This window comes from Antennarius striatus, chromosome 6 (genome assembly GCF_040054535.1).
Source record: "Antennarius striatus isolate MH-2024 chromosome 6, ASM4005453v1, whole genome shotgun sequence".
Lineage (NCBI taxonomy): Eukaryota > Metazoa > Chordata > Actinopteri > Lophiiformes > Antennariidae > Antennarius > Antennarius striatus.
The window spans coordinates 17,459,446-17,479,603 of NC_090781.1; the positions used below are offsets into that span (position 1 = coordinate 17,459,446).

The following is a 20,158-nucleotide window of genomic DNA, read 5'->3' on the forward strand; positions in this document are numbered from 1 at the left end:
TAATGGTCAAAGAAGAAAGGTAAGAGAGTCAGCTTTTTTATAAATCAAGCTACCAGTCAGGATTAATATTGATAAGATATGCTAGGCTGAAAAACTAACTACAACAATTGCAACTTACTTGAACACATACAAAAAAAATTATTCAAGTTATTCACTTCAGGGCCAAAATCTTTCTTGCGAAAAAGAAGCGACAACACAATAAAATAAAACTTCCATTTCAAGAAACTGCATTAACTTTACCGATAAAAGCGACGCCACAGAACTTAATCCAATCGATGATGGTTATGTTTTTTGCAGCATTGCTGAAGGAGGAATAAATGGTGCTGCTGCTGGATTAAGTGAGTCCACATTTACTGCAGCAAGATGGTGTGTGTGGGACTGACCAAACATTAACCGTAGTGTCCCCTGTTTATCATCACGCTCTGCAGTAATGTGGCTTATTGATGTGTTTCTGCGCAAAACATTTTCACAGTCAAAAACACTGAAATTCCAGCCTTTCTTTCAAATCCTGAAAAAACCAAACGTGGTTCAAATGTTGTATCTTTCCTAACATACAGGAAAGTTTTGAATAACATAATTATAGAGGAAATGTGACTTGGCACTTACACAGAATGAGTAGTACAGATTCTGAGCGAAAGTCAAATTTTAGGGTTGGGTGGCGCACGACACAGGTGAGTTTCTGTTCGTGGTCGATGCTCTGTGGTTGCCAATAGTAGCTCGCCCTTGTGGTGATGGTGCCGTTAAGATAGGTTTGATGTTGTTTTTCGGTTCGTCCATCCACCTTCGTTTCCCAGAACACCTCAGCGGCAGGAATGGCGTGCTCCGCTATGCAGGTGGCCACCAGGGTCTCCCTGCTGCCATTCACCAGAGGGCTGTTGCCCATAGCCAAAAGGATCGTTGGCTCCACTGTGGAAAGCAGGAGACAGACAGAAAGAAGAGGTGGACGGAGGAGAAAAAAATGACAAAATGGAGAGAAGATTACAAAATGAATATTGATCTCTTTGTGTATATATATTTATGAATAAATGATGTTCATCATATAGTAGTGTAGAGATGCTTTACTACCGAACGGCTGACTGATCTCACATTCAATATATACAAATGCATTAACAAATGATAACCCACACTATTCAAACATTCTGCTGATTATGTTGGGAAACAAACACATAGTGTGTTTGAGGTTGGTGCTACCATATGGGGGTAACGTTGCACATAACTTTCCTCAACTTTGGAAAACATTGTGTTGATTGTGTTATCCTGGAGGGGTGGCACGGTGGCGCAGCGGGTAGCGCTGTCGCTGCACAACAGGGCGGTTTCGAGTCCTGCTCTGTATGGATTTTGCGTGTTTTCCCCAAGTCTGTGTGGGTTCTCTCCGGGCTCCCCTCAAAAACATGCACTTCAGCTTAAGTGGCCGGTCCCAAATTGCCCATAGGAGTGAGTGTGTGTGTGCGTGTTTGTATGTCTCTGCGTGGCTCCGCAGTGCACTGGCGTCACGCCTGGAGTTTGCCCTGGCTTACGCCCTATGCCAGCTGGAATAGACTCCAGCTCCCCGTGACCAACTCAAGCGGATGAAGCGGGTACGAAAATGAATGAATTTTATCCTGGAGTAGAAGCAGCTAAGTTGGCGTAAACTTCTCTGTAGAGCCAGCAGTCGAACAAAAATGGGAGGTCACGATGTAACGAAGGTTTGCTCAACAGAGGCAAAACAGATGCATTAAAGAAGGATGTTACAAAAAGAGCTGAACTCATGACTACAAAACACATGTAGGGCTGTATTTCATCATGGTAACCTGTAAGAAATAATACTTTAGAAAGCTCATTAAAGCAAAAGTGGAAACACAACACTTAAAATATCCCCATAATAATTCTGCTTGTCTCTCCATTCGTTCACACAATCATTACAAATACTTAAAGGACAAGGTGATGAAAGACAGTTCGCAGCAGAGTTTTGCATAATATAACACTGTATAAGACTGTATAATAATGTTTATATGCTCTTTAATTAAACCTCTGACTAAAATTATTTTATTCTTGAAAAACATTGTGTTGGTTGTGGGCAGCAGCTTGATGGAGAGTGAAGTAAACTGGTCACATTGGTTCGATGGCCTTTCCCTTGTATGTTCACTGCTACTCTTTTCCCTGCAGCACATCCCTTTCCTCAGTCTTAGTCCCTCCTAAAACACCATCAGCTGTTACAGCTACTGCTATGGTGAATGCACTGAGGATATGTATCAGTGTAATCTACAGTACAAGGTCCTGTGCAACTTGTCTCCGGCTCAGCAGGAGATCTATAAGAAATTCAAATAACACTAGGCACCCGCTTTTTTTTACTAAAAATAAAACCTGCCTCCTCCTGTAAGCGATGCAGGGGCGGGGACAACATTCAGTCAACACCTCACATTCTTCACTCACGTCTCCCTGCCCCTCCTATTCCCCTCTATTCAGGCCTCTGAATAGAAACAGTAGCAGCTCTATGTTGGAGCTGGCCGAAGCCTCAGGATAACTAAATCAAGGAGAAGTGTTAATTCAGAGTTATTGTCAGGAAGGGTGGAAAGCCCTTTGAAAGAGTGGAAATATTTAGTGGAAAAGGTAACGCTTTTCTTGCAGAATACTGGCTGCACTGTTTCCCACCCACAGGTCCAATAATTCACATATGAACATGGAGGATTGACCCCAGGAACATGGGTGCATTGGTGAGATGATCTACCGTGGCGGCTCCTGACATTACTTCTGTACTACATTTCATTTGCTAGAGCTCAGACAGAGACAAGTACCAGACACAAGTCTACCTATCATAGTTATTTTTACACGTGGAAAGCAAGATCAGTGAAATTATTGGATGTAAGCTCTTAACTGAGCTTCCCCTCATCGGCGGATGGGTGAAGGATAAAACAGCTCCATGTAAGCATAATATAGTAGAAACTTACATTTTCTGAACTAGAGAATCAATCATAATCTGTCTAGAAGAGGAAATGAAACCACAGAAATTATTCTGGATTCAGTGACTAAGCATTTTTTTCTCTCTGGGGATGACACCTCATTGTTACAACTCAGCAACAACAACAACAAAAAGCTGCATTATTTTCACTTAAATGAACAAATGATTACTAAAAAATACAGTTAACACCTAGAAGATTAAGTCAATTTGAAGTTGACTTGATGATGTGGGACGATGTCATCAATCACCAATTCACCTCTTAGCGTCTCAAACAAAAGGCCATTTTAAATCATTCATTTCATCATATTTTCCATCTCTGATTGTTTTCCGTTAAATACTGGTGGGACTTTTGGCTTGCATACTGCAGCACAGTTCCTGTTGAACTCTTCCTGAAATGCGTATTTTCTTTATGGTTTTAAACTTACAATAATGGAAAAAGAAAGTGAGAAAGTGTCGGGCCTAAATAAATACTATGTGTTGAGTGTCTCAAGATGCTGATTTTACAGAAGATATGCTATCAAGAGTGTGAGTTTTAAGATGAAGACAATGTAAACTAGAGCTGTCGATCATGGGGATATGTGTTGTGATTTAGTAATAATATTTATTGTTTTAACTTTGTCATTCATTACTAAAGTTAATTATGGCCCAAAGAAAAAAGATTAAATGTGGTCATAAATGATTTAGTGGGAACATGAACCAAAACTGTGAACATAAAGTCAGGTTAAACAATTACAACACAAACTGTAAAAATGCTTTTAAAATAAATATAGTGTATAGTGTCTATAGTGGTGTGCACTGTGTGATGCATTTGTGGCTGCAGCCACCTTGTCCTCTCTCAAAACACTCCTATGAAAAAGGTGCAAGTCAGCGAAAAGAAAGCAGAGATGAAGAGGCCACTCTCTGCCGCTGGTTTGGGAACTTAAATCTGCTGATTGTAGGCCTAATTGTGATGTTCTGCATCTAAGAAAAATACCCTAACCTAACCTAATTCTAACATGACAAGTATCAAATTGATCAAATTGCAAAGAATATAGTTTTCTTCCATAATTACACCCTAGCGACATCGGAATTGTAGAGTAGTTCAAAGCATGTACAGTACTTGTGTATGGGTGATGCATCTATGTGTTTGAGCCTGAAAGGCTTCTCAGTGAAGTCATGGGAGGTCTCACACCGTGGCTGTCACAGCAACACTTCATGTAGCTCTCATTAGTCATCAGAGTCCTCTTCACTCTGACGATGAGAAAGATGGTGTGATCTTCTACTGTCAGCTCTCCCTGAATGCAATCCAAGTGCCCATTGAGGACTTTGAAATTTAAGCTAGCCACAGAGACGTTCAGCATTCATGCACTTCAGGAGGGGGTGGGGGTATGGGTAGATACAGTGTGGAATATTTATGCTAACTCAATTATACTGTGTGCACAAAAACGGAAATGCAATGAAATCACAATTAAAATGTAAAATTTTTACGCATCGCAGTAAACAGAGTTAACAACCCACCCCGCCTCCACTATAATAATCAGTTGCAGTTTTAAGACCAGTGTGTTCAATTTTTTTTTTTACGCCGCTTGGATGAATGCACCCGACAGTCACTATAGTGCTTCGTGTCAAAGTCTGCAATTAAACACTTGTTGTATGTTGCTAGTTGTATCAGGTTGCATATCGTGTGTTTCCTGCACTGGTTTCTCCATCCATGCCTGAGTGTTCCTATGCAAGCGTCGTGTGGAGGATTGTGGAATCAGTTGTTTCAGTTCATTAAATTTGAGCGCAATCATTTAAACCCAACTTAACAGTTTTTCACAGTGGGTGACACCAAGATGAAGGTGATGAGCGGGAGACCTCAACACCGCTTGCCTACCGATCCACAATCTCTATAAATATTGAAGCTGACATGGCGTCTGTCCTGGTACAGTAGAATTTTAAAAAGCAATGCTTTGATTGCTTCAGAGAGCTGCTTATCCCTTCAGGGATAATGCTTAGCGATCACTTCAGCTTTACTTATACACAAACAACAATGCCCCGCTTTGAGAAGTAAAAATAGAGAACTGAATATAGATTCACTCAATGAACAATGAAAAAGGAAGTGAGAGATCTCTACTTTACCTATAACCTCAAGCTGAGTGCTGTTTTCAGTCATGCCCGATGGAAAGGACGCCATTTTGCAGGTGTAGAGGCCAGCATCTGATAATTGGACTCCTCTAAGAATAATGCTGGCATCTTCCTTGGAAGGATTAATTAACGAGGCACGGTTTTTGTACTTTGAATCGTAGTCGGTTCCATAATCAGGGTTGAATACTACTATCACAGTAACATTTTTAGCAAAATTTTGTTGCCAGCTGCTCTGTGTGAAGTTTGTGTCAGTCATCTCTATTTTGCAGGGCAGTATGATGTCCTTCCCAAGCACTGCAGTCAATTTCTTGTGAACAATCAGCTTGTTGCTGCTCACACCTGCAGAGAATAAAGGAGAGGAAGGTTAAAATATAGATTTAGCAACACAAATCTATTGCAGTTTTTACATCCAGCTTCAAAGCGGTGTATTGTAATTGTCAGTGTTTGTCAGTGTTTTGTCAGTCCGTCCGTTACTCCATCCAATATCTTCGCAACCGTTGCAGATAGAAATATGAAACAAGAAGCACAGCAAAGGGGATGCAAATGAGATGACCTTGACCTAGAGAAAACTAGGTCATGGTCAAATTTTAACTTTTGTACACTCAGGAACTGGAAAAGATAGAAAGACGAGGGAGGCCAGTGGGAGTAAGACCATAGATCAAAGCTACTGCTTTGATCTATGAAAGTAGGTCAGAGCACCAGCTTTGATCTTTGACCTATGCAAGTAGGTCAGGGTAAAATTTTGAATTCAGGGGCATCGCGGGATGTTGCAGTCAGTTGCATTGGTTTTTGTCGATGAAATGTCAACATATTTTTCTATAGCGGATGTCACCGATTTAATGAAGAAAGTTTTTTGCTTTGTTTTGCATTGATGATAGCAACATCTCTGAAATTATATGAAACAATGATGGAGTCACTTCCTGTGTAACAGACCCATAACTAATCAACTTGTAAACTTTGATTTGGACATTGGACATTTGGACATTGATGGCAATTTGAAAATTGAATTTACTGCAATCGAGTCAAGACAGGAGCCTGGGAAATGCCCAAATGTGTGCTGTGTGGATATTTATGCACACATCATAGAATGATAGATGTCCTATTGGGTTATAGCAAAAAACAAAAACAACCAAAACTAGTGGGAATGAAAAAAGTGTCTTGGAAAACTGCTGGGAAATAAATCCTTAATTACAGCTTGTGTCTGTAGTCCTGAATGGAAAACAAGGCATGCTACCTTCATTTTTTTGGAAATGTCTCAATGACAAAAACGAGTCACTGATAGCAACATTTTCATGAGACTCAGGAAAGTCTGAAGTGACTGTGAAGTAGACCCACAGAAGGTGTGTAAAATGTTTGCTTTGTGGATAATATGCAAAAAAAAGATGATTTATTAAAAATGTCCATGCTGGACTGTTTCAGTTTCAGTCAGGGTATGCTATGTTTTGGAGTCATAAATTTCCACTTGGTACGCAGTCTCGGATGCGTATGGAGTGGCGCTCATAAAAGAAGTCCACTGGCTGGTATTTTGAGACTTTGACATAAATGTGACTGGTAAGCCACAGAAATGCTATCTTGGTTTGTGAGGAATAAAGCCAAAAGGAGGCTGAGGCTCCTTGTGTTCCATTACATCCCCTGTAATTTTAGTTATTACACATATACACACACAGAGTTTCTCTTTTCCAAAATAAAGAATAAGAGAATCACCATGTGTTACAGTCAGGCATTTTGTTTGAATGTCTGCTGAGTCCTAAAAGTTTGCTGTACTCTGTCGTGCTATAGTACTTGGCTTTTCCTTTCCATTCATTTCGCTGCTGACCCACATTTTCTAAATATTTTCCTTATGTTTCCTACCTTATTGTGTAAATTGATCTCACACAGTTCTGAACTGCATTCAGAGGTTTCAACTTATTAACATTAATGATTTGACAAAGCCTGTCTTAAATGTCACTTTTGTTTGCGCTGTGCCTGCCAGAGTCCTCCGAGTGGAGAATCAGGGTCAGAGCCATGTGGCTTTTACATTCTCCACTCCAGTCATCTGAGATGACACAACAGCTGTCTGCAGCTACCTTAAGAAAGCACCAACGTTTCTTCGCTTAAAGTACAACAAAAAAATTAAAGTTTGATAATGAAGTGAATATAGATCTGTAACTGCTACAACTAAACACACAGCAGGCTAATAAAACCTTCTTATTGTCTGAGCAGTAAACTATCAGGCTTCACATGACGCATGCAGACAGACACGTGTCTCGGTCCCAACTCTAACCCATCTCTAACTACTACTGTGTGCTGTTTGTCTGTCTTGCTGCATCAACTTTTAGCCTTGTGGAATCATACATAAAAAAACAGATTCCATCCATGCAATGTTTTACAGTACGCATTTGGGAGTACATAGGAAAGCAGTGAGAGAAAGGGGGGAAGTGCCTAAAGAGGACTCCACTCTTAAGATTAAGGCAGGAGAGACAGATGGCCTCTGCATGGGATACCTAAAGCCAAGGGAAGAGTAGGGAAACTTGGCACTGAGAGCTGAGTCCATGAACAACACAGCCAGGGCTTACAAGCTAGAGCACCATGAAATGCTTCTTGAAATACTGCAAGCAAAATAAATGTAAACAGTGTGAAAATCAAAGCTCTCATGCAGTTTTGTCAAGGAAATAGGTGTAGTGCTATTGAGCAAATTGTAGGGCTGTCACTTGTTCTATTACTGGTTATGCAGGTCAGGTATGCTCAGAATTTAAAAAGGATAAAGAAAAATAGCTGAACTTTGGTGGTAATGTTCATGCTGTATCACTCTTTAGATGATTTGCAGCCTACTTAGTTGACTCATAATGTGACATTCTATACCAGACAACAGTAACAATCCTAGCCTGTGAAACAGAATTTAACCGGAGAGAAATTGGCTGTACTTTTGCCCAGTTCCCCTTCTTTCCTTGAGAAACCCAAGGAAAGAATGAACTCATGGGAAGTATATGCTTGTCCTTTGAAGAGATCCTTTATATTTGTTTCTTTTCCCTCCTGACATCACTAATTGTGACAAGATGCTCGAGAGACGCAATGGTAAATCAAAACGTTCGTCTTTGCTTGGCAACCGCCTCCAAACATTCCATGTCGGCCACTTGACGAGCCAGAATCTCCACCTACTCGGACCTGACCCAGCCTCAGCCCTGACCTCTGCATAGGAGGCAGGCTCCTGGCTAGAGATCATAATGATGAAGCCTGTAATGCATGTCAGAACTGTGTCAGACTGGAGGGATCCAAGGACAGACACACTGACACGCTGCAACAGAAAAGATACCCTGCCCTTATCCGCTAGGCAAACTCGATGCATAGATTATCATGTCAAACAGCACTCATGAGGGACTGATCAGAAGACCTCACAGGAGAAGAATGTAGACATAAGATCTGTGCAGGAGGGACTGTGGTTTAGGAGTAAAACAAGAGGAAACTCTGAATGTTCAGCATTCAAAAATGAATACAGTGTGGTGAGGATGAATAAGGATATAAAGCAAGAAACCGAGCAATTATTGACTTAGAACACAGGAATAAAACTGATCAAAGAAGATGTTGACAACCCTGTAAACTATCAGAGACCACGAAAATGGAACTAAATGGGGTTAATCATTTGCACAAAGTCATATTGGTACACAAAAGGAAATAGCGGTCTAACAGTGTGGTCCAGATGACCGTGTGTTGTTACTGTATGAGGTCAAAACCACTGTTAAAGACACAGGTACTGTATAGCATACAGGATGGTGGATTGTACAAACTTTACAATCTGTTTTTATAAACTTTTATAATCAATTGTCTGATCATATTTTCTTACATTTATGACGCATGAATTACATCCATGTTCTTACTCTGAATGTTTTGAAGTGCTGCAATAACTACAGCAAAAACCAAACTGGCAAAAATGTAGAGCAGTGAGGCAATGACCCAGCCTGAAGGTAAACAATAGTCTTATTTAGCCATACAACATGGTTTAATGTTGGGAAAAATCCTTGATGCACTGCTGTTTGTTTTCTATGACTAGAAAACAAACAGCAGGTCACAGGTCAAACAGAACTGGACTTCATGTTATCTTCCATTCTTATACTTATGTGTCACTATTTGACATCTAGAGCTTGTTATCCTGCTTTTTAAAAAGTAAAGAGTTTAGATATTTCAGAAACACTACCAGAAATGTTCTGCTGCGTTTTAAGACAGTCAGCTGTCTTTTAAAGCAGCAAACTCAACAAGTCAACAGGCAGCGTGAAGCCATTTGTTCAGCATGGTCACTGTCCGAAGACGTGTTTAAAAAGTCACAATACCTAGAAACCTAGCACAGCCCCCTCCCTAGACCACTGATTTTTCTTGCAGAAGACAATCACTTAATCACTTAGAGACCGGATAGAAAACATGGCAAATTACCTGTATTATAGCAGCTTTATCATAAGAAATATTTTTACAGGATGAAAAGACAAAACAAAAAAAACACAAGCTCTTACATCAGCACAAGCACCTACATCAGCTCTAACCTGTCCCTTTCCTTCCTGGCATTGTATCCTCTGAGGGTGGGAGGCTTTTTCAGTAGGGTAATAGATGGTAGAGACAAATATAGTTCGAAAGACCTTTACAGGGGGTAGCCAGCTCTTTCACATGGCACTGTCCTCTTCAAAACTGTTTTCTAACAGTCCTCCCAAAGCAATGTGGATTTCATGGCCTACTCGTCCAGGTTACATTTCATTTAAGATCTAATCTATTTAAAAAATCAATACTGTTCATATGCAAAGTATTTGGATAGATCACAACCTCCCATCAGAGTCAATTAGAGTTGTAACTTGTGAAGGACAATGTCTTCCACTATGTGCCGATGTCCCACCAACACTTCTACAGCATTTTGCATTCTTGTGTGGGATTTGTTAGTTTGTTGTGGGGGGTTGAGGCATTTCTCTATTGCACACAGTGGTGTGGGTCCAGAGAAGGGCAACAATATTTTTTCATCCACATGGAGAAGGTATTGCAGACTGTTTGGTTTTTTCCCGGAAGATGAAATGATTTAGTTCAGAAAAGATACTTAAATGTTGGAGTTTCTTTTTTTAAGGACAAAAAGTGTTTCTCCTAAGTAGCACTAAAGTGTACGACACCTCTGACATCTTGTTTCTACTGGCATCTTCTATGCACACAACGTCATTCCTGGAGTGTTGAAAATTGCACTTGGGTAAAAATGCAGTTCATGTCAGGGTCTGCGAATTCATCAAGTGCTTCTGTACCACTGCTGACCTTTTAAAGATAACAGAGTTCACAAAAAAACTTTCTCTTGTCTTAGACATTTTTTGCATGAGGCATTTAGGGAGTTTTTCCCAGCCACCGTCGCTTACGCTTGCTCTGGAGGGCATTGTTGGCTTTCTATCTGTAAAGCACTTTGAAATGTCTTTAGATGTGATCAAGCGCTATGTAAATAAAAGTTGATTGATTGATTGATTTAGTTTGGAATTAAGAAAAGACAACTTAAACATAGTATACACTAAACAAATTCATTCACTCAAATCCACTATCAAACCAAAAAACAAATTAACTGTGCTCTAACTACCTCAGTGTGTCAACGTTACACACACATTAGCTCAGCTTTGACTCTCCAGAGGGGTTCCAAGAAATAACTATCCGGAACACTTCCTTGAGAAATAAGCATTGTTATTCAAACTGTTTTGTCACCACAGTTACATGACATGGTCCTTTGTAAATACTGCAATTTCCCGATAAGTAAACCAAGGCCAAGTTTCATTCAGGAGATCAGACGGAGATTGGGTCCTGATTGAGCGATGGTGACAGGGTGGAGCTTTGCACAGCAGAGCGAATGGTTCTGTATTGCTTTTCGCCTGGTTGTACATGGAATACTGTGCTTTCAATCGGCCAATCTCATTTGGAAACCGTTTCTCACAAACCACAGAGGACCCAAAGGGAAGGGACTGTTTTTCTTTAAAATTATTCCCATTAGAGTCTTCCTCAATTTTTTTTTTTAAATTTAGCCCTATTTTTACCTACAATCAGCAACATTTTTTTAAACTTTTTTATGTCAAGGTGTCTAAATTATCCGAATGACAGCATAAGTCAACAAGACTCTATGTACACACTTCTTTCATTGTAATGGAAAACAATGCTAATGGATGATGAACAATATATGGGAATCTGCATAATAGACAATACTGTTTGAAATGGCAAGATTCATGACAAACTAAAAGCACTTTAAGAATTGCCTTTTGAACATATTTACATTTTCACAAGGAAAATGATTCATACTTGTTTTGAGTGCTGGAGTAATGTGGAATATTTGCTGTGATTAACACATTATTTGACCCCGAAGTTCTTCATTTTACAACATTCAAAAAAGAAGATCAATGTCAGCAGCAAGGAAATATATTAATGTAAGCCTTTATGTGAAAGGTAAAGCAAACTGGAGCTCCAAATAGCTACATTAACACAAGCAATTAAACCAAAAGACCGGTACAGAGGAACTGGGCATATTAGAGACAAAATATCACATCATGGCCTCATCACTGTCAACTGGACTGGCAGTGTTAGCCCAGCTTCTCATTGGTTGAGTATTCAGTCGTCCTCCGTGTGAAACAGTTTCACCATCTCATCAAAGCCGAGGTTAGTGGGAGCATTTAGAGTTAGATGAGAAAGCAGTGCCAAATTTGTTCAGAAAAGCAGAATTCAATCCAAAAATTGACACATAAAACTTGACTTTGTTTAACTCATCAGGTTGGTAACATGTGAAAGTAAACTGCAGTGTTGTCACCCAGGACTTATATTTGTCCACAGTATCAACAAGTACTCCAAGTACCGCATATCATTGTACCTGGTCTGACAAAACAATGGTATTGTTGAATTCCTGAAACAAATCATCAGTAAAGAAACAAAGTATGAAGCTGCTTTGGATTTTTTAGAACCATCAGCATCACTGGATACGTCAGTAATCACAACTTCACAACAGGGTGAGGAAATGAAGCAGTCCAGCATGCATCCATTGCACAATAAAAACAGTCATTTGGTCAGTGTGGCATTTCAGCAGCACTACGCTAGTCAGAGGGTGATGTTTTCCGGAGCAGCAATCTTTCCCGGCACATGCTCCCAGCTTGTTTCAGAATCAGACTTGATCGCCACTGTTGATTCACGTCTTTACCGCTCACTTTGAACAATTAAAAATTAAAAAAACAGTAATGCCTAAAAAAGTTAACTCACGACTGACAAAACATGTCTGTATTGACCTCACAACAAGACACTATCACATATTTCACAGTATGTCAAAACTATACATTTGGACAACAGCTATGCCCATGGTGTAACATTGCCCTACATCCCACAACTGCTCAGACTTTAATGAAAGGGAAATAGTGACAACACCCCTCATTGCAATGTAGTCTACACTCCCCTCCTACAACTGGAAAGTTCATAGAGGTCCACACTGACAAAAGACTAAAAAAAGCTGGACATTCTTTTTCTTGCACTCGGGTTACATGTCTGGTTTGACATAGTTCTCCAATCAAACGAAGTTCACTTGCAGAGGATAAACAAGCGCTGTGAGAACACACAGGAAGCAGTATATTATTTTTGTTGTTTTAACAGTTCTGGGTTGTAGAACAAGTAAAATATTCAACTGCTGCTATCTTGTAAATGTAACGTAATCCACGCATTATTTCAAAATCCAAAAATGTTTTTAGGCTCAGAAGAGAACTGGGTACTTGCTTTGTTATGATCCCTTTTGTAACCCAAGTAGAGTCAAAATATAGCAACAGTATTGAACTATCAGGTTTGTCTGCAATAAGCAGTAATCTATGACTCTTCCCTGAATGACGGCGCAGCTTCACAAGTGAAAACAGTTCTCATCTTCTATTCATTTCAAACAGTAACAAAACTGTATCAGCCACTAATGAGCAAACTTAAAGTACATAGCGATAATGTGGGACAGGATATCGCTGCAATGCAAGGGAGTACAGTCATTTAGACAAACATCGACAGGGTTATAGTAGCTTTATAATAAAGGAGAAATCCCCTCAGTTTTAATATGTGATTTTATCTCACATTCAATAAGAAAAGCGGGCAAGAACTGAAACCAAAAACACTGAGATATATGTTCTAACAAACTAGCTTAATCTCCTGATCCCACTAATTTTGTCACACACACTATGCTTCAAAGGATGCGAGTGTTCCTATCTGAATGTGGGAATGTTAACACTTTGTCCTCTGTGCTACAAGAAACTGTTTTGACCATCTACTACTGAGCAACTCCATTACCCTTAATAATTCATACACAAGACATTTCCTGTTCACTTATGGTTTTGGACATGTGATTGTAGGATAGTCCATTCAATACCTTCTGTGTTTTTTCTTCATTATTCAGCGGCATGTCATAATTTATCCATTTCTGTTACTAAGATGTATTGGATGCACTGTGAATATTTGATCAACGTTGCACGAGTTTTGGATGTCTAACTAAGGGATCCATCCCTTAAAAAACAAAATCTAAATATTCTTTAAATCAGCTCAAGTCCTTACACAATAAACAAGATTGATAGCTTGGAGGCCACAATCATCCATTTCCTGTATTTGACTGGTGGGTGTAAATAATCTCCCACTTGGGTGGTAGGGGGTGTGTCAACACTGTGTGCTCTTCCCAAACATGGTGGTCACCTGACAGCTGAATAACTGAAACAAATAAGACTGAATGGGAAAACTCAGCTACACCTGTTTCCCATAACCTCGACATTGAGCTCCTGGGGGATTCACCTGCTGACTGTGCACATCCTACATGTCTCCCTCTTTAATATGGCCTGTTAAGCCACGGTGTATCCATGTGACCCTAACCTCAGTCGCATACTGAGAACTGTTCTTTCAGGGGAAAAACTTCCTGAAAACAGCAGGCAAAAGACGGTTTAAAGGTTTCCCTCTGTTCATTCACAGTGGGCAATTAGGCATGGAAATATCTGGAAGCCATTTTTAGAGAGCAGTTTCCTTTGACAGTGTTTAAACAGTCAATTCCTGTCTATCCAAAATTTATTCTCCAGAAAACAAATACTAGCAAAGGCACAGTTTTTTTCATGCTGCATCTATTTTTCTAATTTTGAATAGCTTCTTTTGTATGCACTGTGGTCCTAATGACTCATCACTCCAAGCAAAGGTCTGGGGAGGAAGTCAATACAAATTAATGCACTATGATTGGTTTGCAAAACCAGATGATGGAAAGATTTTGTCACGACCATTAAATCTCACAGACTGGCCAAATTCAACAATAAGTTAGGGTGTATCCCATTGCTCTGGACTTCAATACCCTCAGCCCTGAGCCAATTCGTTCTAACAGGAAAAGATGGAAATCTTTTGTAACAAATCAGTCTTCCTGGATATTTTGAGTGTGGGTAGGGCATTTAGTGCATGCAGGAGTAAAACAATAGAACAGCCAAAAACAGTGAGCCTCACGTAAAACAAAAAAAAACAAAAAATGTGGAATCACATTGTGAAGGCTAATCTCAAACTCCTGTAATCTGATCATCTGATTGTAGGTTACAGGTGCCCTTCATTCATGTCTAACAGAATGGTAAGGTAACCTGGTGTTTTCACAGCCTGAGCGCTGTTACCTACCAGTTCATAGAAAACCAAGACTGAAAGGAAGATAGTGAGAAAAAGATGAGAATCCAGATGCATGCAGCATCTGTGCAAATTCATATCTTTGTAATGTTAAGTTAGTTTTGTCCTGGTTTTAGATCCACCGCGATGTTACCTACAACTTCTGAAAATGAGCTTGTGTCCTGTCTGCATGTTATATTAGCAAATGCGCTGTGTTGGAATTTCTCTGTACAACACTTCCTCATTTGACTACAAATTGTGAACTACAGTGACAGCCGACTAGAGGAAGACAACCAGGATGTTCAAACCTTCATCCCATTGGAAAATAGCTTGCAATTCTCCACCCATCTGTAGCTGAGAGGTTACATCTCCAGTCTGATTTCACAAACACAGATGATAGAGGCATCATGATTTATGTGATGTAACAGGTGTCCATTTAACAATATTTATGTTCTGGATCAGGAGATCACAATCTGATCCGATTCTGACTTTTCGAAAACTTTGGGAAATTGGTGTTTGGTTATTCCCACTGCGAATTATGAGTATGAGCAGACTTAAATGTAAGTGGAATTTTTGAGACAATTGCAAGACTTCACACATTTTAATTAAAATTGTTCCTTGCAACATCTTTTTCTATCTACCTGGAGGAACTTCTGGTGCTCAAAGACAGAACAAAAAACCATCAAAACTCATAAGAATCATCATTTCAGGTGTCTCACAGCTGTTGAACGGTTTCATGTTGGAACTCTTTTCAGTCTACTGATAAACACTTTATCACAGCATTGAAGGGAATCAGCATCCTCTCATGGATGAAGAGCTTGTGCTTGTGAGAGTGGGATGTAAATATTACTGGTGCTCTCTTTGGCTGAGTTGTAGCTTTAGCTAGATTAGTTGGCTAGCCTCCCATCTCATCCATAAATAGACGGCACACTTTCTTCTGTATGTTGATGCAAGGTGAACATAGTCGCAACATGAAGCTGCTCACAACAAGGACTGTGAAACAACTTAAGTGATCACTTCTTAGTTTTTTTGTGCTGAATGAGAAACTTTCACTGGAATTATAAAGTATAACACAGAGTACAGTTTGTAAAGTTGGTTCAGGTTTGAACAGGTTGTTGCAGGCAGCCCTAAATAAAATTGTGAAAGCAGTCCAGAATAATCTAAAATGGGGAGTTACAACTTAGAATTTACTAATGGAGCACCAGCTTGCCACACAGCCAGTCACATCTGGTGGTGAAAGGGAAGCAAAGGGTGGAGTCAACAGAAGCCGGTGGCCACAGTTTGCCCCCTGAACCCCAGGCAGCTTCCATGTCCCACACTAAAGCAACCAAATAATCTGCTGATGACTTTCCTTCAGGACGAAAACACAGCATGTAATTAATGGAATTAGTTTTCAGTCTGTTGCTTCACAACTGGGATTCTAAATGAAATGAGATGACTAGATGAATACTACAGCTGTGATTTGGACCAGAAATATTCATTGTAACTGTCAGTTTGATGAAAACACAATTAATGCTGATACCCACACATGTCTATATCTTTAAGATAAATGTCATTTTGAGACTTCAATGCCTGCCCAAAACACATGACACTGATCTACTTTTATTCATGTGGTTTCTCAAACTGTTGGATTATATTTTGAATGACACACAGACTTTTGTGGCAATTAATAACCACTGTAGCGCCTCAAAATCAAACACTTGGAGACTAAATCTGCTCAGTCAGTGTGCTGCTTTTTCAAATCTATTTCTGTTTTGAGTCTGTAATTTAGGCAGTTCTATTACTGCATTATTTATTTAGATTATGAACCATGTGGCCCCAAGAGAAGAAACCTCAAAACTATGGTCTACAATTATAGACCTCACAGCCTGTGGCCACGCCTCAGCTGAATCCCCTCCTCACAAGCCTGTCTGCACTACCAGGGTTGTCAATATGACTCAGTGGAGGTAACTAGCAACACTATTTCTGACGCACACCCCAAACCCTCACCCCACCCCGGCCACTTGTGTTGTGCTAAATGCACATCAGTAGGCCACATGGGCTCGAACCAAGTTATTCAGAGTAAAAAAAAAACTATGCACATTTCTATTTCATACATAACACCTAAACTAACACCAGGTTAGTTTCTCCTGTGTTAATGAACAGATACTTGGCCAGTGAAGATGCTGGACTAATTGGACTGAAAACCTGCGTGAAACTAGCAGCAAATAACATTTGTGTTAGAAGTAATCAGCTTAATTTGCAAATTTGCAATGGTATTTTCTTAATAGCCTGTGGCCTACGCTCTGTCACAACAACAAAAAAAGACCTCAAAAATAAATGATTAAATAAATTTCCTTTCCAGTATGTCCATAAGTGAACACTTGGGGAAAAGCAGAAGGGAGGCATCTGGGCCTTCGAAGAGAACTCCTCTCCTGTAGTCTGCTAATAAATCAGCTATGTGGTAAATTACACTAAATGATGATTTGGTGACGAGGCAATGTTAGAATGTTGGCCACAAAGTTGGGGATTTACTTCCGTTTTATAGCAGTCTTGCTAACAGTATTTAAAGCAATTATATGGAGTTGGCAGTTCTTTCCAAAAGTCACTTTCCTTCATTGTAACTTGTAATCCTGTTCAAAGTCTCTCCTAAATGTGAAATTCTTGTTTAGTTGCTTTTGGTAAAAACATTACAAAATGATAGCATTACATTTGGTTAAAGATGATTCTGAAAATAGATGCCAACTGTACATATTTGCTTCACAAGGAAGCAATAAGAGTTATTTCACTGCAGTATGGGCACAAAGTCATTATATATACAGTGAGAGACCTTTAAACCAAATGCAAAAATATGTATTGAATTATTACTGAAAAGACCAGATGATCAATTAGACCATTAAAAAAAATGTAATAAAAAATAGCAATCAAAATCTGAAATTACCAGTGTTTATTATTATCTGGGGAAAATTTTAAGAAAAATACCTCTCAAATACAAATGCTTGAATATTTTATGAATATTTTAGTTTCTGTTGGTCAGGAAAAAAACATGCCATTTGATCATGCCTTATTAGATATAAAGTTCTACATCAGGAGTTCTCAATGCTTCAAACGCGATTGATGCTAGTTTCCGGTAGATTTTTAATGCAAACAGACGTTTTCTTGACTATAGGTCACCGCACATGCACAAACAAGCGATTGGGTAGATTGCTTGAGTCACATGACAGCCAATCAGATGACATCTGACTATATCTTGAATTTAAGTCATGACGCACACGCAGACAACATTGCTAAGCCAGCAGGACTGTCCAGAAATAAGTTATTTTTCTCACAGCAAACTTCAAAAGTGAAAGCCACAGATTGCAAGTTCGTCACTCTAATAGGATGAATCTACAGACTTGACTGTATTTTTATTTGTATGGTGTTTATTGATATCACTTCAAATGAGAAGCTATTGACAGTACTGCACATGAAAGAACAGATGTGAGGAGAAGTCGTTCAGAAACTATTGAAAAACCCAGCTCCCAGTGCTGGTGTCCATCACCATGGATAGAGCACCCTCAATGGTTGGCCGCTCGAACTTCCTGAATTACCACTGCATAATCCATCAACAAAGTTATACACTAAAATGCTGACAGACAAAGACATCATGAAAGACATGAAAGACATCATGGATGTCTTTCACCAGATCTCTTGAAAGGTGTCTATTCCATTAATAAATGGAGTGGGCTGACTGCGACCTCTCTGTTGTTACTACACACTGACGTGAGATGGCTTAGCTAAGGGAAATCCCTTAAAAGATTATGAGACCTGTCCAGAGATTAAATTTTTCCATGTAGCTGGACATGCAGAATACAAACGGCTAAATGATGGTCAGTGGCTGTTAGTTAAGTCAAGCCCAATACAGTTTAGTTCCACCATGACTAATGATCATTTGAAAGTGTGCTTGAGGCAGCTACTGTCCAGACTAAGAATCTGGCTGATTCCATTCAGTGCAAGCAATCAGAGTAAACTCAGGACATGGTAGAAAATGTACATAGTTAATGGGCTAATGCCCATACTGTATTACTGTATGATCTCAATATATTGAATGATATATATTAATATTAATAAATGTAGTTGCAGATCTTTTGAGGTGGTAATTTTATAATTAGCTAGAATATTGAAAAATGTGTGCACCCCTGTTCTACACAAAATGAGACATTAATAATGAATAAAAAATAATGATTATTTTATATTTTATTTTTAAAAAAATAATTAAAACTACTTACAAAACTGTCTACTTGAAACACTTAGATCTCACCAAATACATGTGGATCTGCAAGAAAGGTTTAGGGTACTTTATATAAAAAGTACAAAACATCAGATGTTTTGTTGTGTTTGCATTCTGGCAGAAAAGGTGCATTCCAGAGCTGTATTTACTTTAGTGTCCATCAGTGTTTCTGTTCCTTCTGTCCCTGCAGGCTTGTCATGTTCTCTAATCCCAGCTCAGGAGCTGAACACCAGAAGATCTCCAGCTGCGCTGAAGTGACTAGAAGGTGTTCCGGCTGGCATGTAGCCCGACTGCAGGTCAATACTTCCAGAGACTCTGCGACTGCAGCACCTCCCTAAAAAACTGCCTTCACTCCCTCACCACCCCTCTGCCTCTGCTCCTGAATCCCATAACGGTTATCCCTATTCAGTGTCCGACCTCTTGGCAAACTGTTCACAAAGGATTTCCTCTTTGCGAGCCACAAGTGACACCCAGAATACAGTACACCAGCACACGATCTGGGTTTTTTTTTTTTTTCTTTAAACATCCAGATTTAACGCCGCACCCCAGCGTTTCTGGTCATCAGAACTGGACAGAAACCAGCGGGTGTTTCCTCCACAGTCCCCGTGGGATGGAAGTCAATTCTACTCTGACATCCTACAAGTAATGTTAGCGTAGTAACGGTATTCATTCATGGGACACAAAAACCACCACATCAGAAGCGAGTTTTCCCTGAAGTTGTCTCCTGTCCAATAGGAGTCACTTGGACTAACCTCATTTAGTTATGTGCAATTAGTTATCTAGAACAAGTGATCATAAACTACTGTTAAAACAACACAACCACATTCAGAAAACAAATGACGTTTAGCTAAAGGTGAACAGCAAATTACCAGCAACGACTTTTCAACCGGGGTAACGGTAGAAGAGCATTCCTCAAAGCGGGGACCGTTAGCTTAGATGAAGCTAGCTGGTTCTGATTCAACGTAACAAGGTTCGCAGAGCGGAACAGAAAAATCCCTCCCTGTGATTTAAAGTAGAAAAAAAAAAAAAGAAAACAACTTACAGGTAAGTCCGTAAAGAGTGAGAAGAAACACTACAAGTCGCATCCGGCCGGATGGAAAAGTCCCAGAGAGCGGTGGTCCGTTCTCCATGGTTCGTGTCTGTGTGCTTACGCACTCCGTCCACCTCACTTGGTGCTCGTGCCTGATCCTTCTAACTGGCTCGCGGTCCTGGGGAGCTCCTCACCATGGAGACCGGTCCGCTTGGGCTGTACCACTTCAACAAACTGA

The 20,158-nt window shown here is 39.8% G+C and overlaps 1 protein-coding gene across 2 annotated transcripts in view; it reads right to left on the bottom strand.

Annotated features, from left to right (window-relative positions):
- The window catches only part of LOC137597057 (nectin-3-like protein), a 30,258-nt gene extending 10,170 nt beyond the window's left edge, over positions 1–20,088 (bottom strand). For both annotated transcript variants that reach the window (XM_068317974.1, XM_068317975.1), the window contains exons 1-3: positions 19,933–20,088; positions 5,039–5,383; positions 607–906 (exon numbers count right to left, since the gene is read on the bottom strand). In XM_068317974.1, coding sequence (XP_068174075.1) covers positions 607–906; positions 5,039–5,383; positions 19,933–20,020 — 733 coding nt within the window. In that variant the 5' untranslated portion in view covers positions 20,021–20,088. The remainder of the gene's footprint in view (positions 1–606; positions 907–5,038; positions 5,384–19,932) is intronic.
- Between the last annotated feature and the right edge of the window lie 70 nt (positions 20,089–20,158).